Here is a 19,130-nt window from a genome sequence, read left to right on the forward strand (position 1 = left end):
TTGTGTACAACTTTTTTAGAACATTGTTTGGACAGTAAAGTAGAGCATGTTTTCCAACCAGAGGGTGCTGTTCCTTGGCCTAGTCTTTAACACTGTCCGTTAGAGAATCTTCCTTCCTCTTAACAACCTGGTAGAACTGCCATGATTGATCATACAAAGACTCTGTTTGTGGAGTTCTGGCTCAAGCCACTTTAGAGAAATATTCTCTGTTTGCCATTCTGAACCTAGTCAGCTGGGAGAAATACTGGTAGTTATCAAAAACTGGACCTAATAAGGATTCCTAGAATCTGCACCCAAAAATGTGGGCCCTGTCAGAAGTAGAAGTTATGGCATCTGAAAGTTAAAAACAGGTTTCCAGATTTCTTTGAGAAGGCCATAGACACTCCATAGAGTGGGAATGGACATGTGGTTATGAAACATTTCATCTTATGCATTTCCTTCCCTAGTCATCCCCGTGGCCCTCTGATGACCTAGACAAGTGCTGTCCAACAATTTTTTTCATATTTTGAGCTTGTGACGACTGGGGTTTCAAATAATTTCAAAAAAATTAAATAAATTAATTTATTAAAACAGGAGTGGTATTAGGGGGCGTGGTCACAAAAATGGGCATGGTCAAACATTTTTGCCACGCTATGTGCGCAATTTATTTTTGTCCCTCTTTTCATTTTTCAAATGTTGGGAGGGATGGACTAGGAGAAACTTTAGGTTATCTTAAAGAAGTTCTGATGTGTAGCGCTGGCTCCTACTGAATGCTCAGGATCAGGCACAATGCGCTGAGATGGCTGCCTACACACCAATATTACAATTAAAAAACAAAACAAAACATTACAATTGAGGGATTGTACTCTAGACAAGTTTGGTCAGATCTATGGTTGTTCATTTCTTTTGTTTCCTGTTTGCTATTGGTAATTACGGTACAAAGAGAATAAAGGAGGATTGGGAATATAAATGAGTCTCTCCATCAACCGAAGAGAAGAGAATATGACCGTCGGTAATCTCTTTTAGTCGTCCTGATTTGTCCTAAAATGAATATATTTTATTCTTTCTCTTGCAGTTCCAGAATAGTTCTTTAACATCTAGTGTTAATTATCTTGGTTGTTGTTTTAATGAAATTTTACTTATTTCCTGAAACAGAAAACACATGCTTGCCCAGCCAATACAGATGCTCTAATGGGAACTGTATTAATAGTATTTGGCAGTGTGACACAGACAATGACTGTGGAGACATGAGTGATGAGAAAAACTGTCGTAAGTAATATTTAACCTTTTTATCTTCTCCTTAGCACTTTTTGTACTATTTTTGTCTTATGTTTAAATAGGAAGTGCAAGTATAGAATGTGTTATAAAAACACCACCTTGGAGCACATGTGACTTGTGATAGTGTGGTTATAAGGGGTTAAACTCTATCTCTCAACCACCTTACACACAGGTAATAGACTAATGCAACAAAGCCCCAAAGACAGACCAACACCCACAAAACTCACTGCCTCCATCTACCCTTAACAAAATTAAGAAAGTAAGCAGTAGTAAAATGAGATAATTATTTCCTTGCTCTCTGTAACAAGTAATACTTCACTGTATACAACTGTATCAAACACTCTCTCATCGCAGTCAGGGTTCATTTCTACGAATTCAACAAGCACTCCAGCAGCAAGAAGGTTAAATCACATTCAAACCCACTTTATTCCTGCCAGCGGTCAACTGGTTAATTATATTATATATGGACAACTTTTTTTTACAGCACTGAATGTTAAAGGAGATATTTTATATAACATTCATTTTCCATTTTATATGGCACTCTGTTTTACATTTACATAAACTCCTGGCCAGCGCCTGGGGCAGTTGGTTGTTTGTAGGGAGTGCTCCTTTTGTTTCTTTTATATATATATATATATATAAAATTGCAAAATGGAGAGCACACCAAAGCTAAGAAGCGATACCTGGGTGCCAGAGCAGCAAACTTAGAATAAAAAAGGAAAATTGTCGGCACTCACAGGATTCTCACGAAAATACTCACGGACAGCCAAGCATAATAGGATGCAATATAGTGAGATTTATTGGTCCTACGTTTCGGTTCTTTACTAGAACCTTCGTCAGGGTTCTAGTAAAGAACCGAAACGTAGGACCAATAAATCTCACTATATTGCATCCTATTATGCTTGGCTGTCCGTGAGTATTTTCGTGAGAATCCTGTGAGTGCCGACAATTTTCCTTTTTTATATATATATATATATATAATTCATTTCTAGCAGACCATTTAACTAGTTCAACAAATAAACAAATGTGGTGATTTAGTGTTACCGCAGCATTTCATAAATATATTTCCTGATATCCACCAGCAACTACAACATGTGACCCTGAGGCACTGTTCAGATGCCAAGGATCTGGAGCCTGCATCCCATTGTCTTACAAATGTGACCTCGAGGATGACTGCGGAGACAATAGTGATGAGAGTCACTGTGGTAAGAAATTTGCATGTATATAATTTCTGTGGCTAAATATACTAGCTTCCAGGGGATTTTTAGGCTAATATGAAACAAGGCCATTTATCCACCTATGTTTATACACCAGGCCTCCGCCTGTGTAGTATGCATTCTTACACAGAAATCTGCTTCTTGTGTGCACAAAGGGCCACAGATAGGAGCAGATCATCTTTTTCTCCACCTGTGTGTCATGTTTTCTTTTTGTTGCATGGTCTTTAACCCACACTGTTGTAGCCTGCTGCTGAAAATATTGGTACTAAAATCATTTAAAGTAATAGGTTCTTAAATGTCTTTTTTGCACCCTTGTGTTTGTAGTTTAGGTTACACAGGATAGTAGCATTCCTAAAATAGCTCACACAGAAAAATAAACGTGTGTTAATGTATAATTATAAAATAATGAGCGAGCCTTTGTATCTTTATTTCTTTAACGTGTGTGATTAAAGCAGTAGATTCCTTTTTTTAGAGATTTTTTTTTATTAGGTATACACAAAGTAAAAATAAAAAAAATATAGTCACCATTCATAAATGGTATAGCATGCCATATACATTGATTTTAAAACAGTTAAATCGCAGTTAAATTATTTTAAACTTCAAGGTCATCATTATTCTCACAAAAAAAAGCTTTGATTTTGCCGAACCCAGTTGCGCAGTTTGCTTTGTTTTTAGCTTTAAAGTAGTTTTACCTTTATTATTACATCCTCCAATCAATGTTGGAGTTATACAAAATTCTCATAGGATTTGTATTAGAGTTTTTATATTTAATTTACCCAGATGGACAACTATATTTTCAGTTTGTTTGTAATGCTTCTGTCTGCTTACATAGCACTTTAAAATGTCTGTGTGTCTGTTGTAGCACCTTTAGAAAATTTCAGAAAATACACAGGCACAAATTTTCAAATGTTCCATTTCTGTACGACTGCAATTCTAGTCAGCCCATTTAAAACTTCCCTTAGGCCACCGGCCATTACTGCTGTTCAGCCCCTCATGATGAATAATCAGTAAAGAAAAATATCTTGAAGACTGATTTGAAAAATGATTTAACTCCTGTACATAAATCTCAAGAATACAAATGAATGTAGTCTTACTGAATCATTTTTTATGTGATATTAAATATGTTTGATATTATACCTATGTGCAGAAGCTCATCAGTGTAAAGAAGATGAATTCAACTGTAGCTCTGGGATGTGTATCCGCTTATCTTGGGTGTGTGATGGTGACAATGACTGTAGGGATTGGTCTGATGAAGCAAACTGTACAGGTAAGTACACAAAGATGCTGTGTGTGTGTGACACAATGTAGGCTTACACACGGTACCTTTTCTGTGTGTCCGTAGGTTAAACATACAGCTTTACACAGTGGAAACCCAGAAACTGCTTTAACATGTGCCCCTAAAATGCTGATATATCTGAACTATTTAAAAAAAAAAAAAAAAAAAAAAAATGTGCAATAGATTTCAGATCACCATATAGCAAATGTCGATTTATGTTTAAGGATCGAATGGTTATATAATAGAAAACACTATGGTTGCCCAGGAACAATAAACAATCACCAGGAAGCATGTACTGGTCACCTTTTGCTATGGGTTACTGCCCATGGGCAAAACTTTATGCCTTTTATTAAATATGGGGATTTGCACCTTAAGCTCCAGCCTTGATTTAGCTTCATCCAGTAGTTAGGCATTTGTTGGTTAAAGTTATTTCCTTCTTGCTTATCTATTCTAGCAATATCCCATACCTGTGAGGCCACCAGTTTCCAGTGTCATGACAGCCACTGCATTCCACAAAAATGGGTTTGTGATGGTGACACAGACTGCCAAGATGGGTCAGATGAAGATCACAGCATTTGTGGTAAAGAACTATTTTTTATTAAAAGCCTTAAATAATGTTAAGCCCATTCCACCATCCTACAGACCTGTGAGATTCAGTGCTTAGCTCTTTTGGACAGGGCCCTTGTAGAGGTTATTGGTTGTTTTTGTGTGCAAATGTGTATGTTCAATGTACAATATATACCCTTTTATTGTACATTGTTGTGGAATATGGCGGTGTTTATAAATATGTGTTGTTGATAATGATAATAAACTTGAAATCAGACTCAACACATACACCATAATACCACCACAAAGTACTTATTTCAGCATTGCAGTCATTTTTACTTTGGTAGAAAGTTTTTGTTAAACGCACATGGTCATTTTAAGAACTACAGCATGTTTGTTACTTTCTGTAGAAAAGAAATGTAATGGCTTTCAGTGCCAAAATGGATCTTGCATCCCTTCAGTTAAGCACTGTGATGGAGTTAATGATTGCCCAGATGGAGCAGATGAACAGCAATGTGGTAAGTACAAATCTGATTAAAACGAGGGTGTCTTCTTGTGGACAAATCCCTTGCATTAAAGCTTTTGCATTTCAAGCATTAATGTCTGCAGTCAAAGTCCACTTTGTCTTTTTAACATTGCCCTCCATGGAAACTGGTGGCTGAAACTGGAGAAACCAGATCAACAGATTTAACTATGGAATGATTTTCCAAATAATAATGACTGTTTTTAAAGTAATTTCCCACTCCGTTAACAGTTGAGAACAGAATGTTTTTGAGAAGTGTCTATTTTTTTAACAAGAGGCTGTATAACCTCTTTAATCTATAAACACATTGACAGTGCTGTATATACAGTATTCATAGAAAGGAACAATTAATGTCTAATAATATCAAAGCAAGTTTTGGCACATTAAGGTACATTAAGGCTGATAGCAGACGAGGAGATTAGTCACAATAAGTCTCCTCTTTCCTACCAGCATTAATGTAATTCGCCAGTGAGAAATGCATCTTTGTTTTTGCAAAGTAGGCTGAAGTTTCCTGCCAGCAATAATGTAAATGGGCAGTGGGAAATGCATGACTGCCTCACAATGTGTATGTTTTCCCTATGGCTGTTTACATTATTGCTGGTGGAAATACATTTTTAGGAGATTAGTCGACGCCGTAGAGGAGATTTATCACGGGCAACTAAACTCCTTGTCTGCCCCTAAATGTGTCTGTGTGTTTATCATGTCTTAATAGTGTGTAATTAAAATTTAGGGCTCTGGCACACGGGGAAATTAGTCACACGCGACAAAACTCCCTGTTCGCGGGCGACTAATCTCCCCAGATTGTCATCCCACCGGCAAAAATGTAAATCGCCGGTGGGATGGCATACGCGGCGGCACGATTTCACTGAAATCGCGCCGCCGCGTATGCCATCCCACTGGCGATTTACATTTTCACCGGTGGGATGGCATTTCAGGGAGATTAGTCACCCGAGACACGGGAGCTTTGTCGCGGGCGACTAATCTCCCTGTGTGCCAGAGCCCTTAAGTGGGCAGGGCTAGAGCCTTTGCACAGCCTATCAAAAATGATACATTTCTATATTTACAAGTTAAATTCTAATTACAGAGCCCCTGTGTACTCGTTATATGGATTTTGTGTGTAGGAATAGGCAACAGTGTTTATTTCACTCCATGGTGTGCGATGGTGTAAAACAGTGCCGTGATGGTTCTGATGAGGATCCACAATATGCTGGATGTTGTGAGTATCTATACTTTCCTAAACCACTGTCAGATGACATATACTGGTACAGTGCTAAGTGACTGTCTTGCCTACTTGTAATGCCAGATGGAGCAGGATAATAACCTTGTACCATCACTCTTTTGGCCTAATATTGTTGCCACTAAGAAAGCTGTTGGCATCTTCTATGTAGTGCAGATGTAAGATTGTATTTATTAGCTTCCCCTCTCCTTTTTTTGAGGTCTACTCAAATACAGATAACGTAATTTAATTCAGTAATTACCATAAAAAATTTCCATGGGTATAAAGTTCCAGGTATAGGATCAGTTATCCAGAAAGTTCTGAATTACAGAAAGGCTATCACCGATAGCAAATACTTCTGAATTTCAATACATTTTTCCTTTTTCTCTGTAATAATAAAACAGTACCTTGTACTCCCAACTAAGATATAATTAATCCTTATTGAAGGCAATATATTTTAACAACTAAATGAAAGACCAAATATAAGTTCAGTTAAATATCCCTTTTATTTATATTTCTCACCATAAAAACTAGCCCAAGGCCCTGAATTTCAAAGGACATGTGATCCTCACAGCTTTTTGTGCCAGAATGGTGTCTGCATTAGTTTGGTCTGGAAGTGTGATGGGATGGACGACTGTGGTGATTATTCTGATGAAGCGAATTGTGGTAAGGCTAAATTTAAATACTCAGTGGTTGACTGATTTTATGTTTATTTTAAATACCCTGTTGCAAAACTATTTGTTGGGACAGTACACTGTGTGCAGGGACAATAAATTGTTGTGCATTAGTTTCATCTCCGTGTATGACCCCCTTGTGTTTATTTGTTGCAGAGAACCCAACTGACATTCCAACATGTTCCCGGTACTACCAATTTCCATGTCAAAATGGTCACTGCATACCCACAAGGTGGAAATGTGATCATGAAAATGACTGTGGAGACTGGTCAGATGAAAAAGATTGTGGAGGTAAGAAAATATATAACACTTTATGCACACATTGATGCTGAATATACACTTGCAGTTGACACTCCTCTCTAAGTATTTTAAGACAGTTTGCAATCCTGTATTACAAATATATTATGTGTATTTTTTTTACTTACTACAGTAGGCTATATGTTATGCAATTATTTTTCTTTGGGCTCAAAAGCAAGTTTGTAATTATTGGACAGAATTCTTTCTTGTCTTGCTATATACCTATGTTACATTAGATTATAATGTAATTGCTGCAGAAACGATTCCTCAGACAACATCAAGACCTGCAACCTGTCCATCCAATCACTTCCGTTGTGATAATGGTGTTTGCATCTTGAACACATGGGTTTGTGATGGATACAAAGACTGCATACATGGATCTGATGAGGAGGGGTGTCCAGCATCAGGTAAGTTAAAAACAGACACTGTTAAAAAGGATTCTGCATTGAAGGGAGTCCTGCATTGAAATCCTTCATTCAAAAGAGCAAACAGATTTTTTTATTTAAATTTTGAAATTTGACGTGGGGCTAGACATATTCTTGGTTTCCCAGGTGCCCCCAGCTATGTGACTAGTGCTTTAATAAACTTCGGTCACTCTTTACTGCTGCAGTGCAGCTCTATCATTTAAAATATTATAATTTCAATGCAGGATTCTGCTGGAGAAACTCTCTTAACTGATGGGTTTTGACAGGATTCCTTTCATGGAGACGATCATAAAGATCTAGGTAGGGTAATTTCTATTGCCACACGTTGTTGGTGAGGGAGCGTGGAGCATGTTTGTCTCGGTGAGCAGCTTTCTTACAATCTGATACAAATGCTGGGAGTGGGAGCATAGAAAAGGAAAAGCACAGCCTCTGGCATCAGGATGCTCTGCACTACATACAAGATAAATGGTCTGCCCCCTTGAAAACCTTCTCTGATGCGTTTGAGAGAATTGCTGCTATTGTAGTAAGTTTTAAATGGTGCATTCTGCTTAATAAATAATCTGTGTGAGACATAGATTATGTTCCCCTAAACCTGCTCGCCTATCATTTTATGGGTAGCAGTTAGGAAAGGGAACCAGCCCCTTTAAGACATGTGGTAAGACAAACTGTGATGTTTTGCAGTAGCACATGTATTGCAGTAGCACATAGAATACTAACTGGAATTTATAAATAAAGTGACAGTTGGTAGTACACAGCTGTAAGCACATCTGTTTTGAAACCGAAACCTAGTCAGAGGCCCATCTGAAACATAATGTAAACATGCTTTTTTAAGCGCTTGCATGAAGATAAAGCTGATACTTTTAACAGTGAAAACATGATTTAGGATCTTGGTTTTGTCCAGCACCACATTTTTTTGTACATTCCAATAAATCACTGTTATTAAAAGATGATACAGGAAGAATCTTTTGTACTATTTCTTTAACATGCCTAAGGGTTAGAAATTCTCTGTAGAACCTGTACTTTAGCTAACATTGAAAAACAAGGTTTCTCTTGCGTCCTGGGGGACACAGGCACCATGGGGTTAAATCCCCTCCCATCAGGAGGCAGGACACTGTATAATTTTGATTTCTCTCCCCTATATAACCTCTTCCCCCACCCAGGTACCTCAGTTTTTTTAGTGTCCTCGCAAACAGGAGGTTGGACAGAAGAGTCTCTAGGAGACACAACTTGAAAAGATCACTACGGTTCAGGGCTTAGCCCTAACACCCGGGGTGGTACCTGAGGCAGCCTAGGCTGCACTCGCTGCGTCAGCCCCCTACGCTGGACGGCTCCTTTAGCCTGCTGCCTAGAAAAGGCAATGTACCCGACGACCGCCCCCCCCCCTCCCTACAACGGGGGCCCACGGCACAAACCCGGGATTACAGAGGAGCATGAGGTCCCCTCTAGTCTCCTCTAACCCTCCGCACCGACCACAGGTAGCGAGAGTGAACAGGGGTTTACAGCCCCTCCTCACACACGGGAGATCCCAACCTCTCCCCCATACCTACATCTGGCAGGCGGAGGGTCAGGGTATCCTCCGGCAGCCGCCCCTACACTCTCACACGGCGCGCCTGCTGTGACGCAGCCGGCGAGAGAGTGAGGCAGAGGGAGCCCGGCAGGTAATGGACGGTACGCGCCTTCCGCACCCTCAATAACCGCACCGAGACTTCCGGCTGTACCGCCGGAAGTGCGCGCGGCTCACGTGACCTCCCCACATTCGCGCCCTCAGTCGGCTCCTCCCCTTCCGGCATCCGACAGAGCGCGCGCTCGCAGCTACGCTACACGGCAGCCCTGCTCCCAACGCAGTCAGAACGCCACAGGTCTCTCACCCTCCATATCTCCTCTTCCCTCTACCAGGCACAGATACGGTAAAAGGGTCACTAAGCCAACATGGCTGAGGGGTCAGGGGATGCACTATTCCTCAGAGGGGGGAAACAGGCGTCCAAAGTAACTTTCTTTGCATGTACTCAATGCAAGAAAAAGTTTAAGGTGGCACAAAAAGACCCAGTTTGTAAAGCTTGCACCACTGCTACCACGGATGCAGAGCAACCCACGCCACAATTAACAGACCAGGGGGAGAATGTACAGGCAGCACTACCCTCAACATCGGGCAATGTGGCTACAGAAGCCCCTGAGGCTCCAGCCTGGGCAGTTTCACTATCTAATTCCCTAGCTAATCTGCAGGGAATCCCACTATTAGCATCATCTCTAGATAAAATCCTAGACAAACTAGCATCTCCTAACGTAGTTAAGAGCACATCTAAACGCAAGTGCCCATTACCTAATGACTCTACTGCACCCTCCTCACCTGAGTCCCATTCGGACCAGGAAGGGCTCAGCGAAGGGGAATTATCCCACTCCGCATCAGAGGGCGACTCTGCCTCAACCGCCCAGGACTCTGCCAGGTCACCAAATGACCTGATTGTGGCAGTCCTTCAGGCCCTTAACATTGAGGATACTGACAAGGGGGCTAAGACCTCTAAGGGTCTATTCCGCAGAACGGCCTCGCACGAAATAAATTTCCCAGCCCATGAACAACTCCAAGCCATCATCCAGGAGGAATGGAACCTCTCGGAACACAAGTTCCAAGTCACCCGGAAATTCTCAAAACTTTATCCCTTTCCAAAAGAGGACCTGGGAAAATGGAGCACCCCACCTCTAGTGGATGCTCCGGTATCGCGGTTGTCAAAAGCCACCGCCTTACCCGTCCCAGACGCATCTGCCTTTAAGGACGCCACCGACAAAAAACTGGAAGGCTTCCTTAAAGCTATCTTTACCTCTGCAGGTACAGCCTTTAGACCCATTCTTGCCATGGCATGGGTAAGTCGGGCTCTGGAAGTGTGGTCCGACGCCATCCTCACCGGTCTACAGAGCGAAACCGCCATCGAGGACGTCGAGTCCTACACACTACACATCCAAGAGGCGAGTTCCTTCCTCAGTGAGGCTTCACTGGATGCCCTGAAGCTGCTGGCCCGCACATCCGCTCTCTCAGTAGCCGCACGCCGCTCCCTGTGGCTTCGACTATGGTCGGCTGACCTTAGCTCAAAAAAGTCACTTACCTCTCTTCCCTTCAAAGGTTCCCGCCTTTTCGGCGAAGAACTAGAAAAAATTATCTCACAAGCAACGGGGGGCAAAAGTACACTGTTGCCCCAGCAAAAACCCAAGAGCAGACCCTCTACTACATCTTACAAGAGACAGCGCTTTTTTCGAGGCCAAGGTACGCGTTTCTCAAAAGGATCACCTCCATCCAGATCCTCCTCTTCTGCCAGAGGTGGGCCCACCTCCAGAGGCAGAACAACCTGGCAGTCTCGCAAGACATTTACCAAGAACTCTAACGAGAAGAGCTCCTCAGCATGACTGGCCGCACGACACTTGGCCAGACATTCAGGTCGGGGGACGTCTCAAACACTTCGCCACCACCTGGGCCGAACTCATAGACGACCCCTGGGTCATAGACTCAATATCTTCCGGTTACAGGATAGAATTCCACAGAACACCTCCACAGAGGTTCTTCATGTCCCGGGTTCCCATAGAACCCCAAAAACAAACCGCCTTCCTATCCATCGTACAGGAACTGGCACGGGCCGGAGTAATAACTCCGGTTCCTCCACTTCAAAGGTTCCAAGGGTTCTACTCGAACCTCTTCGTGGTCCCCAAGAAAGACGGCTCATACCGTCCTATCTTGGACCTCAAACTTCTCAACAAATGGGTGTACTACCGACGATTCAAGATGGAATCACTGAGATCGGTAATCCGGGCACTAGAACCCCGGGAGTTTCTGACATCCCTGGACATGAAGGACGCATACCTTCATGTCCCAATCCATCCTCTTCACCAAAAGTTCCTGCGATTTGCTTACCACAATCACCACTACCAGTTTGTGGCCCTCCCCTTCGGCCTATCATCGGCCCCACGTATCTTCACGAAAATAATGGCCACCATGGCAGCCTTTCTCCGAGTCCGTGGGGTGTATATCACTCCATACTTGGACGACCTCTTGATCAAGGCGCCCTCACTGCACCAGGCACAAGAGGACCTGGACCTGTCCATCCGGGTCCTTCAGAGCTTCGGCTGGACGATCAACATGACCAAGTCATGCCTTTTCCCATCACAACGAATTCAGTTCCTCGGGCTCCTTCTCGACACCCACCTAGGAAGAGTTCTCCTACCAGAGGAAAAGGTCCACAAGACACATTTGCTGGTCCGACAACTCAGATCTATCCCCAAACCATCCCTCAGGTTTTGCATGAAGGTTTTGGGGGTCATGGTCGCTTCCACAGAAGCGGTCCCATTTGCACAATTCCATCTGAGGCCCCTTCAAAGGACCATTATCTCAGAGTGGCGCAAACATCACCTTCTCAACCAGAGGATCTCCCTACCGACTCAGACGGTCGACTCTCTGAATTGGTGGCTGACCCCACCTCACCTAACACAAGGAAGACCCTTTGCGGACCCGGACTGGCAAATCATCACAACCGATGCCAGTCTGTCGGGCTGGGGAGCCACCTTCCAGAACTTTTCGGCACAAGGCCTATGGACAACAGCGGAATCCAGACTGCCGATAAACATATTAGAGATCAGGGCCATTTTCAGAGCCCTGACCCACTGGGAAACCCGACTGACAGGACTAGCCATCAGAATCCAGTCCGACAACGCCACTGCTGTGGCGTACCTCAATCGCCAAGGGGGAACCAAGAGTGTGGCAGCAGCAGGCGAAATCAGCAAGATCCTTCGCTGGGCAGAGAACAACGTCCCACAGATCTCCGCAGTCCACATTCCAGGCCTTCTGAACTGGGAAGCGGACTATCTCAGTCGCTACAGACTAGACCCGACGGAATGGGAACTGAATGCCGAGGTTTTCGACATCATAGCGAAACAATGGGGCAGACCAGACTTAGACCTAATGGCGTCTCGCCACAACAAAAAGGTTCCACTATTCATCTCCAAGACCAGGGACCATCTAGCAGCAGGGGTAGATGCCCTGACTGCACCGTGGGGGGTCCCGCTGGCCTACGCCTTTCCCCCCCTTGCCATGCTACCACGTCTCATCAAGAGGATGAGGAAGGAGAGCGGCACGTTCATCATAATCGCTCCAAATTGGCCACGGAGGTCGTGGTTCACAGACCTGGTAAATCTCTCCATCGATCCGCCCATGGCACTTCCCGTTCGGGCAGACTTGCTTCACCAAGGCCCAATCCTCCACCACAACCCTCAAATGTTCCATTTGATGGCGTGGCACTTGAGACCGCTATTCTGACCCGGAAAGGGTTTTCGATAGTAGTGGCTCAGACTATGATTAGGGCCAGGAAGGCGGTATCCTCTAAGGTATACCATAGAATCTGGAACCTCTTCATCCACTGGTGCGCACAAAAGCAAGTAGTTTATCAGAGTGCAAACGTTCCTCTGATCCTCCAATTCCTGCAAGATGGCCTGGACAAGGGCTTGAGCCTAGGGTCCCTTAAAGTCCAGGTATCAGCCTTGTCCATTCTGCTACAGAAGAAACTGGCAGGGCTAGGAGACGTAAGAACATACTTACAGGGAGTAGCTCACCTGTCACCGGCCTGGAGACCCCCGGTGCCACCCTGGGACCTTAATCTCGTCTTGTCGGCACTCTTGGAGGCCCCCTTTGAACCCATCCACACCATTGAGCTTCCCTGGCTTACCTGGAAAGTAGTCTTCCTCACGGCCATTTCTTCAGCAAGACGCGTTTCGGAACTAAGTGCACTGTCGTGCGACTCTCCTCACTTAATTTTCCACGAGGAAAAAGCAGTCCTGCGCACAGTTCCTTCCTTCCTACCGAAAGTGGTATCACCCTTTCACCTAAACGAGGAGATAGTTCTCCCTTCCTTCTGTAGCTCGCCCAAAAATCCCAAAGAAGCCAAACTACACAAACTAGACGTAGTTAGATCAATGAAAGTCTATGTAGACAGGACAGCTCACTTCCGCAAAACCAGGAATCTCTTCGTGATTCCGTCAGGCAGCCGTAAGGGCTGTTCAGCTTCAAAAGCCACAATTGCTCGCTGGATCAGGGAAACTGTTCGCCGGGCGTACATATCCCTGGGAAAAACACCCCCCTTCGGGATAAAAGCACATTCCACCAGAGCACTAGGGGCATCCTGGGCATGCAGGAACCGGGCTTCCGCGGAGCAGCTGTGTAAAGCGGCAACCTGGTCTTCCGCGCACACCTTTACAAAATTCTATCGCTTCGATACCTTCGCCTCGGCCGAGGCAGCCTTCGGGCGTAAAGTTCTGCAGTCGGTAGTTCAAAGCTAGACTGCAATTAATCCTAGTTCAGTTTCCTCCCTCCCAGGGGGGACGGCTTTGGTATGTCCCCATGGTGCCTGTGTCCCCCAGGACGCAAGAGAAAAGGGGATTTATACTTACCGTTACATCCTTTTCTCTTAGTCCTATAGGGGACACAGGCCACCCTCCCTGGAAACTTAGGGATCATGCATACCTTCTCACTCAGCTGTGTTATAGCTTATAGTTATTAAGTTAAGAGCACTGTTTGCTCGGTCTGAGGTACCTGGGTGGGGGAAGAGGTTATATAGGGGAGAGAAATCAAAATTATACAGTGTCCTGCCTCCTGATGGGAGGGGATTTAACCCCATGGTGCCTGTGTCCCCTATAGGACTAAGAGAAAAGGATGTAACGGTAAGTATAAATCCCCTTTTCATTTGCTTGTTTGTTTTGTTTCTTTTTATATCAATCTGTAAGCAAACAAAACGGTGGTACCTACTATTTTACCACATGGACAATGCAGCCAGTTTGAGTTTGAGTGCAAAAAATGGAAGGACTGCATACCGAGCTGGAGGCATTGCGATGGAAATAGGGACTGCAGGGATGGCACTGATGAACTAAACTGCCGTAAGTATATTTTATTTCATATAAATATTTAATATTTTTATCTTTCTGCTTTCCAGTGGCTTAAATTAACACAGCAAGAGATGAAAAATATGTAGAGTAGAGAACACTGAACAGTAGTAAGGGTTGCCTGCAAGATGTGGACACTTTAAATAAAAAAAGGATATGTATTTTGCTGTGAAATAGGTAAACAGTTATCCACTGCCTTCTTGTAGTATTGGTGAGGAGTAGTTACTCATAACTGTAGTTTATAGGTGGAGGAATGTTACTTTTACACTTTTCTTTTGTAAGTCTTATATCTCAAAAAGGTCACCTGCGTAAGGGTTTTGGATTATCTAGAATATTAGCTAGCCTTGCAAAAGTCTGTAAATCACTTTGGAAATCCACTGGTGAATATTTTCTTCTATTGGGGACTCTGGTAGGATTTATACTTCTAGGTGGAATTTCTAGGTGTTGCCCTTTGGATCTGCAGCAACCCAGTATGTTTTCTTTCTCTGAGTGCTACTTTTTACACTGTGTTGAGATACTTATTTATGACTGGTAAGTTTTGTATAAAGGGGCACATAAAATCACCCAGTGTCCCCTATAAAGACAACCCAAGGCAGGTGAGGTAGGAGATAAAAGTATATAAATATGCTATATATGCAAAGTATAAAATTGAATATAAAAGTCTAATATGCCATCTGATAAAATTACAAGGGCCTGATATGATAGTGCTGACTGGTTAAGACCCCCACATGCACTTTATTTGAACAGCTGTAACCACAGAACACATAGAAAGTTGTAAAAGGGGTGTCATATACTTTTGAGATAAGGTATGATCTTCTATAAAAGACTGGAACTTTCAGGTTTTCACTTGAAGCTGTTAGTGACACATTTCAGTTTCTTTTCTGTGTTGCTGAAAGCTTCCACAAGACTCTGTGTTTGATTAATAAATAAAATTGATAACTGAGAACCTTGTCTCAGGCTCTTGTTGTAATAAGTTTCTGGTCGGTCAAAATTACCAACAGCTGTGTGGTATTGAATATATTATCATATTTTGTATCACATTTTATAGTACTACAGGTACAGGACCCGTTATCCAGAATGCTCGGGACCAAGGGTATTCCGGATAAAGGGGTCTTTCCATAACTTGGATCTCCATACCTTAAGTCTACTAAAAAATCAATAAAGCATTAATTAAACCCAATAGGATTGTTTTGCATCCAATAAGGATTACTTATATCTTAGTTGGAATCAAGTACAAGGTTCTGTTTTATTACAGAGAAAAAGGAAATCAGTTTTAAAATTCTATATTATTTCATTATAATGGAGTCTATGGGAGACAGGCTTTCAGTAATTTGGATCTTTCTGGATAATGGGTTTCCAGATAAGGGATCCCATACCTGTACTACATTGGTGTAGCAGTAGGCCTAAACATTATTATTGCTTTTCTCTGTGTTTTCTTGTTCACGTATTTTTTCTCCAACAATTGACCAATTTACTTAAAAGTGGCCTGTAGAGCTAAAATTACATGGAATACGCAGTGAAAGTATACATTGAGTTAACTTGAATTTATAACACGAGTGACCATCAGATGTCACTCAGGTACCCCATACAGCATTGCTTTAGTGTTAGGCACTAGTGTAAAACCTGTTTACTTCAGAACAAATACAGTACAGTTTTTATAGTTTTTCAGACTTAACTTTGCATATGTGCCTTTCTACCCTCCCCCCAAAACTTTCTTGAGCCTCTTAATCTTTCAGTAAGTCTTCTTACCAAGAATCTCAAGGATAACTCTTCATAGTCCACTTAATAAGCCAAATATCAGGGCTTTAGAGAAATGTGCATTTTCCATGTGTTCCTCCTAATTTCTTAGATGTACACATGCCCCCAAAATATTATAGAATTTCGGTGCTCTTTTTCTTGAAGGTTTGAGTGACTTTGGAAAATGTACTCTTTATGCTTGCCAACAGTAAGCTACATAGCTATGCCATCTTGTGGTTTAAGAGGCTATATGCAACAAAAATAACCTTAATGCCAAATATTCTATATCTTTTTTTGCTGGGCTCTGTTAGCTTGAAAGGGCTGAACTATCTTCAAACTAAAATAATTTTAATTCCTCTAGAATAATAAACCTCTTTGCATCAATCAATCTTCAAAATTCTGCTATGTACAATGCAGTGCAAATCTCCCAGACGACATAGTGGCATTCTCCTTGGAATAAAAATAGATGGGCAGAAGCATTAGTGATGTGTGAACTGGTCTGAAACCTGCAGGACTTGCTTGTTTTTGCGAGCAAATTACAACTTTAGAGGTTTGGTAATGGGTGGTGGGCTGAACTCTGCTCATTGCCCACCATATTGTGATGTTTCCGTGTGCCCCATTTCTTCATCCAGCCGCCTTTTTTACTTATTTACATACATGGCCGCCATCAGAAATAACTGGGCCCCTCACAACAAAATTTTCTGGGCCCTCCTCCTTCCACGCCCTGCCCCCCAATGGCCCCTCCCCCAGTGACCCGTCTCATCAGTACACACAAACATTGGTGCCCAGCAGCAGTGCCCCCCTAATACATTGGTGCCCAGCAGCTCCGTTGGCTCCTCCAGCATCTTCGGATTCCTCACGGGTGATGCCTCTGCACGTCTGTCTCCATGCGAATGGAGACAGGCCCTTTTATAAGGTTGCGCCCCGTGCATACTGTACATGTACACATGTACACACGGGGCGCAACCATCCCTATGACCAATGACAGGGCCCGGATTTTATTAAAGGGGGCCCGAGCTACTAAGAAAACTGTAGCGCCGCCCTTTAAAAGTAAAAATTGCCCGGGCCCGGGACAGCTGTCCCCGCTGTGCCCCCCTGATGGCGGCCCTGTTTACATACTTACCATTGCCTGCTCAGCCCACTCTTGTGGCTACCGATCTGCCTACTTCTAGACAAATGGGTAGACAAAAGTAAAATAAACTCTGTTACAAGTTTAATTCTCAAGGATACCATTGAAACATTTTACAGAAATTAGACCTACCCCCAAACAAACAAAAGTGATACCACTTCATGGCTATTCCCAATTCACATGAAGCCATATTTTACAGTCCTTCACCTGATGTAAATCACCTAACAAGAATAAATGTTATCATTGTAATGGGGGTATCTAAGGTACAGAACTCTTTTGTTGCACTTAGTTGACCAACTTTATGTGAACCAGGAGCCCAATTTTCCAATTTTCCCCCTACATTTCTAGAGATTTTCTGGTCATGAATTGTTAAGTTTTAAGGAAATCTTTTATTGCTTTATAATTCCATGTTTTTATAAAAATAAGAAGAACCAGCAATATATATGTTGAACTAGGAAAAAAATATTGGATAATACATACAACAAATAAATGGAATCTTATTTAGACTGCAATCTGTACAGCTTCCCCAAATATTGCTGTTAATGACAAAGTTGGTGGAACTGTATAATTGCATTGGCATACTGGGTGAAAAAATATTTCATGTGATGCATAATAAATTTCCTAACCTATACAAATAGGTATCAAATCTACTTTGATGCTTCCAGTTAGAAAACTCAATAAAAAATTGCTCGGATTATAGTTACAACAAGGGATTACCACTTATTGAAAAATAACGTCAGTATTACAGTGTTACGGATATATATATATAAAATATCTTTTCTCCTAGAGAATTAGTATACACTTTTTCCTTGACAGGAAAAAGAAAAAGTGTATACATTTAAATTTGAAACAATTTTTTCCAAACTGAAAAAAAATTGAACGCTGTTTTGGAACCTAATTATAATCATTTCAAGACAGCTACTGCTTTTGATTGTTCTATAAAAAAAAAAAAAAAACGATATTTGGCATTCAGCTATGCACTCATTCATAATATGTTTCAAACTATTATCCCTAAAACTTCAGCATTGGTTAACCTGCCACCATCTAGCTGTTACTTAACTACAGAAGAATAATGTGTTAAAAAAAAAAGTGCTTGTGCTTTGTTTTATCTTACTGGCTCTCAATTTGTTTGCTGGAGCAGCCCCAAAGTCATCAATATTACTTAGGAGGTAGGATAAAGGTGGAAAATTTACCACTGATATCACTGGTGTAGTGTTTCATATCACAGCCGGAGTTCTTATGTTAGATGGATAAGTAAAAATCTATCTATAATTGTTTCTTCTGATCTTTCCCAGGGGTGCTGCTGCCATGAGGTGAGTTGAGAAACTTGCTTTAGGCTGCAGTCCCCCACATGTTATCAGTGTTGGCAAAAACCGCTCCCGGTACCTTCAAGAGGTAAATTTCTGATTATTAACTAGAAATGATGGCTCTTCTAGTGCTAGGTAGCTATGCATCTCCCCCAACCGCCCACCCCACCATCACTTTGACGCAAAAAAAAAAACAGGGGCGAGGGGAGTGGCACTGAGCCATGAAATGACCCTGATCTTTTTATATTTTATTTTGGATTCAAGTAAATTGATTCACAGATTTGTTTGTTGAATGTAACACTGTTTTTTTTTGTTTTGTTTTTTTTTAACAGCTACCCACAAACCTTCTCTGTGTGTTAATGGATCTCTCTGTGAGGATGGAGAGGCTTGCATTGCATTGCTGGATTTCTGTGATGGATTCCTAGATTGTTCAGATGGCAGTGATGAAAATAACTGTACAGGTATTAGATTTTTTTTATAACAATTTGTTTGATGTGTGGGTACCCTGCTACTGGTCCAGATGCAGAAACCCTCTGTCATTTTTAGTAAACGCAGTTGTGATGCCCTGGGACTTCAACATTTTCTATGCTTTTCAGCTGATTCTTATAATGCAT

The 19,130-nt window shown here is 42.3% G+C and overlaps 1 protein-coding gene across 1 annotated transcript in view; it reads left to right on the forward strand.

Annotated features, from left to right (window-relative positions):
• Nucleotides 1-19,130, forward strand: part of sorl1 (sortilin-related receptor, L(DLR class) A repeats containing) — an 88,842-nt gene that overhangs the window by 39,446 nt on the left and 30,266 nt on the right. Inside the window, exons 23-33 of the mRNA XM_031906643.1 lie at nucleotides 1,135-1,248; nucleotides 2,340-2,462; nucleotides 3,622-3,741; nucleotides 4,205-4,330; nucleotides 4,707-4,814; nucleotides 5,904-6,035; nucleotides 6,570-6,701; nucleotides 6,866-7,000; nucleotides 7,264-7,413; nucleotides 14,188-14,337; nucleotides 18,849-18,977. Of these exons, the coding sequence (XP_031762503.1) occupies nucleotides 1,135-1,248; nucleotides 2,340-2,462; nucleotides 3,622-3,741; nucleotides 4,205-4,330; nucleotides 4,707-4,814; nucleotides 5,904-6,035; nucleotides 6,570-6,701; nucleotides 6,866-7,000; nucleotides 7,264-7,413; nucleotides 14,188-14,337; nucleotides 18,849-18,977 (1,419 nt within the window). The remainder of the gene's footprint in view (nucleotides 1-1,134; nucleotides 1,249-2,339; nucleotides 2,463-3,621; nucleotides 3,742-4,204; nucleotides 4,331-4,706; nucleotides 4,815-5,903; nucleotides 6,036-6,569; nucleotides 6,702-6,865; nucleotides 7,001-7,263; nucleotides 7,414-14,187; nucleotides 14,338-18,848; nucleotides 18,978-19,130) is intronic.

Source organism: Xenopus tropicalis, chromosome 7 (genome assembly GCF_000004195.4).
Source record: "Xenopus tropicalis strain Nigerian chromosome 7, UCB_Xtro_10.0, whole genome shotgun sequence".
NCBI lineage: Eukaryota > Metazoa > Chordata > Amphibia > Anura > Pipidae > Xenopus > Xenopus tropicalis.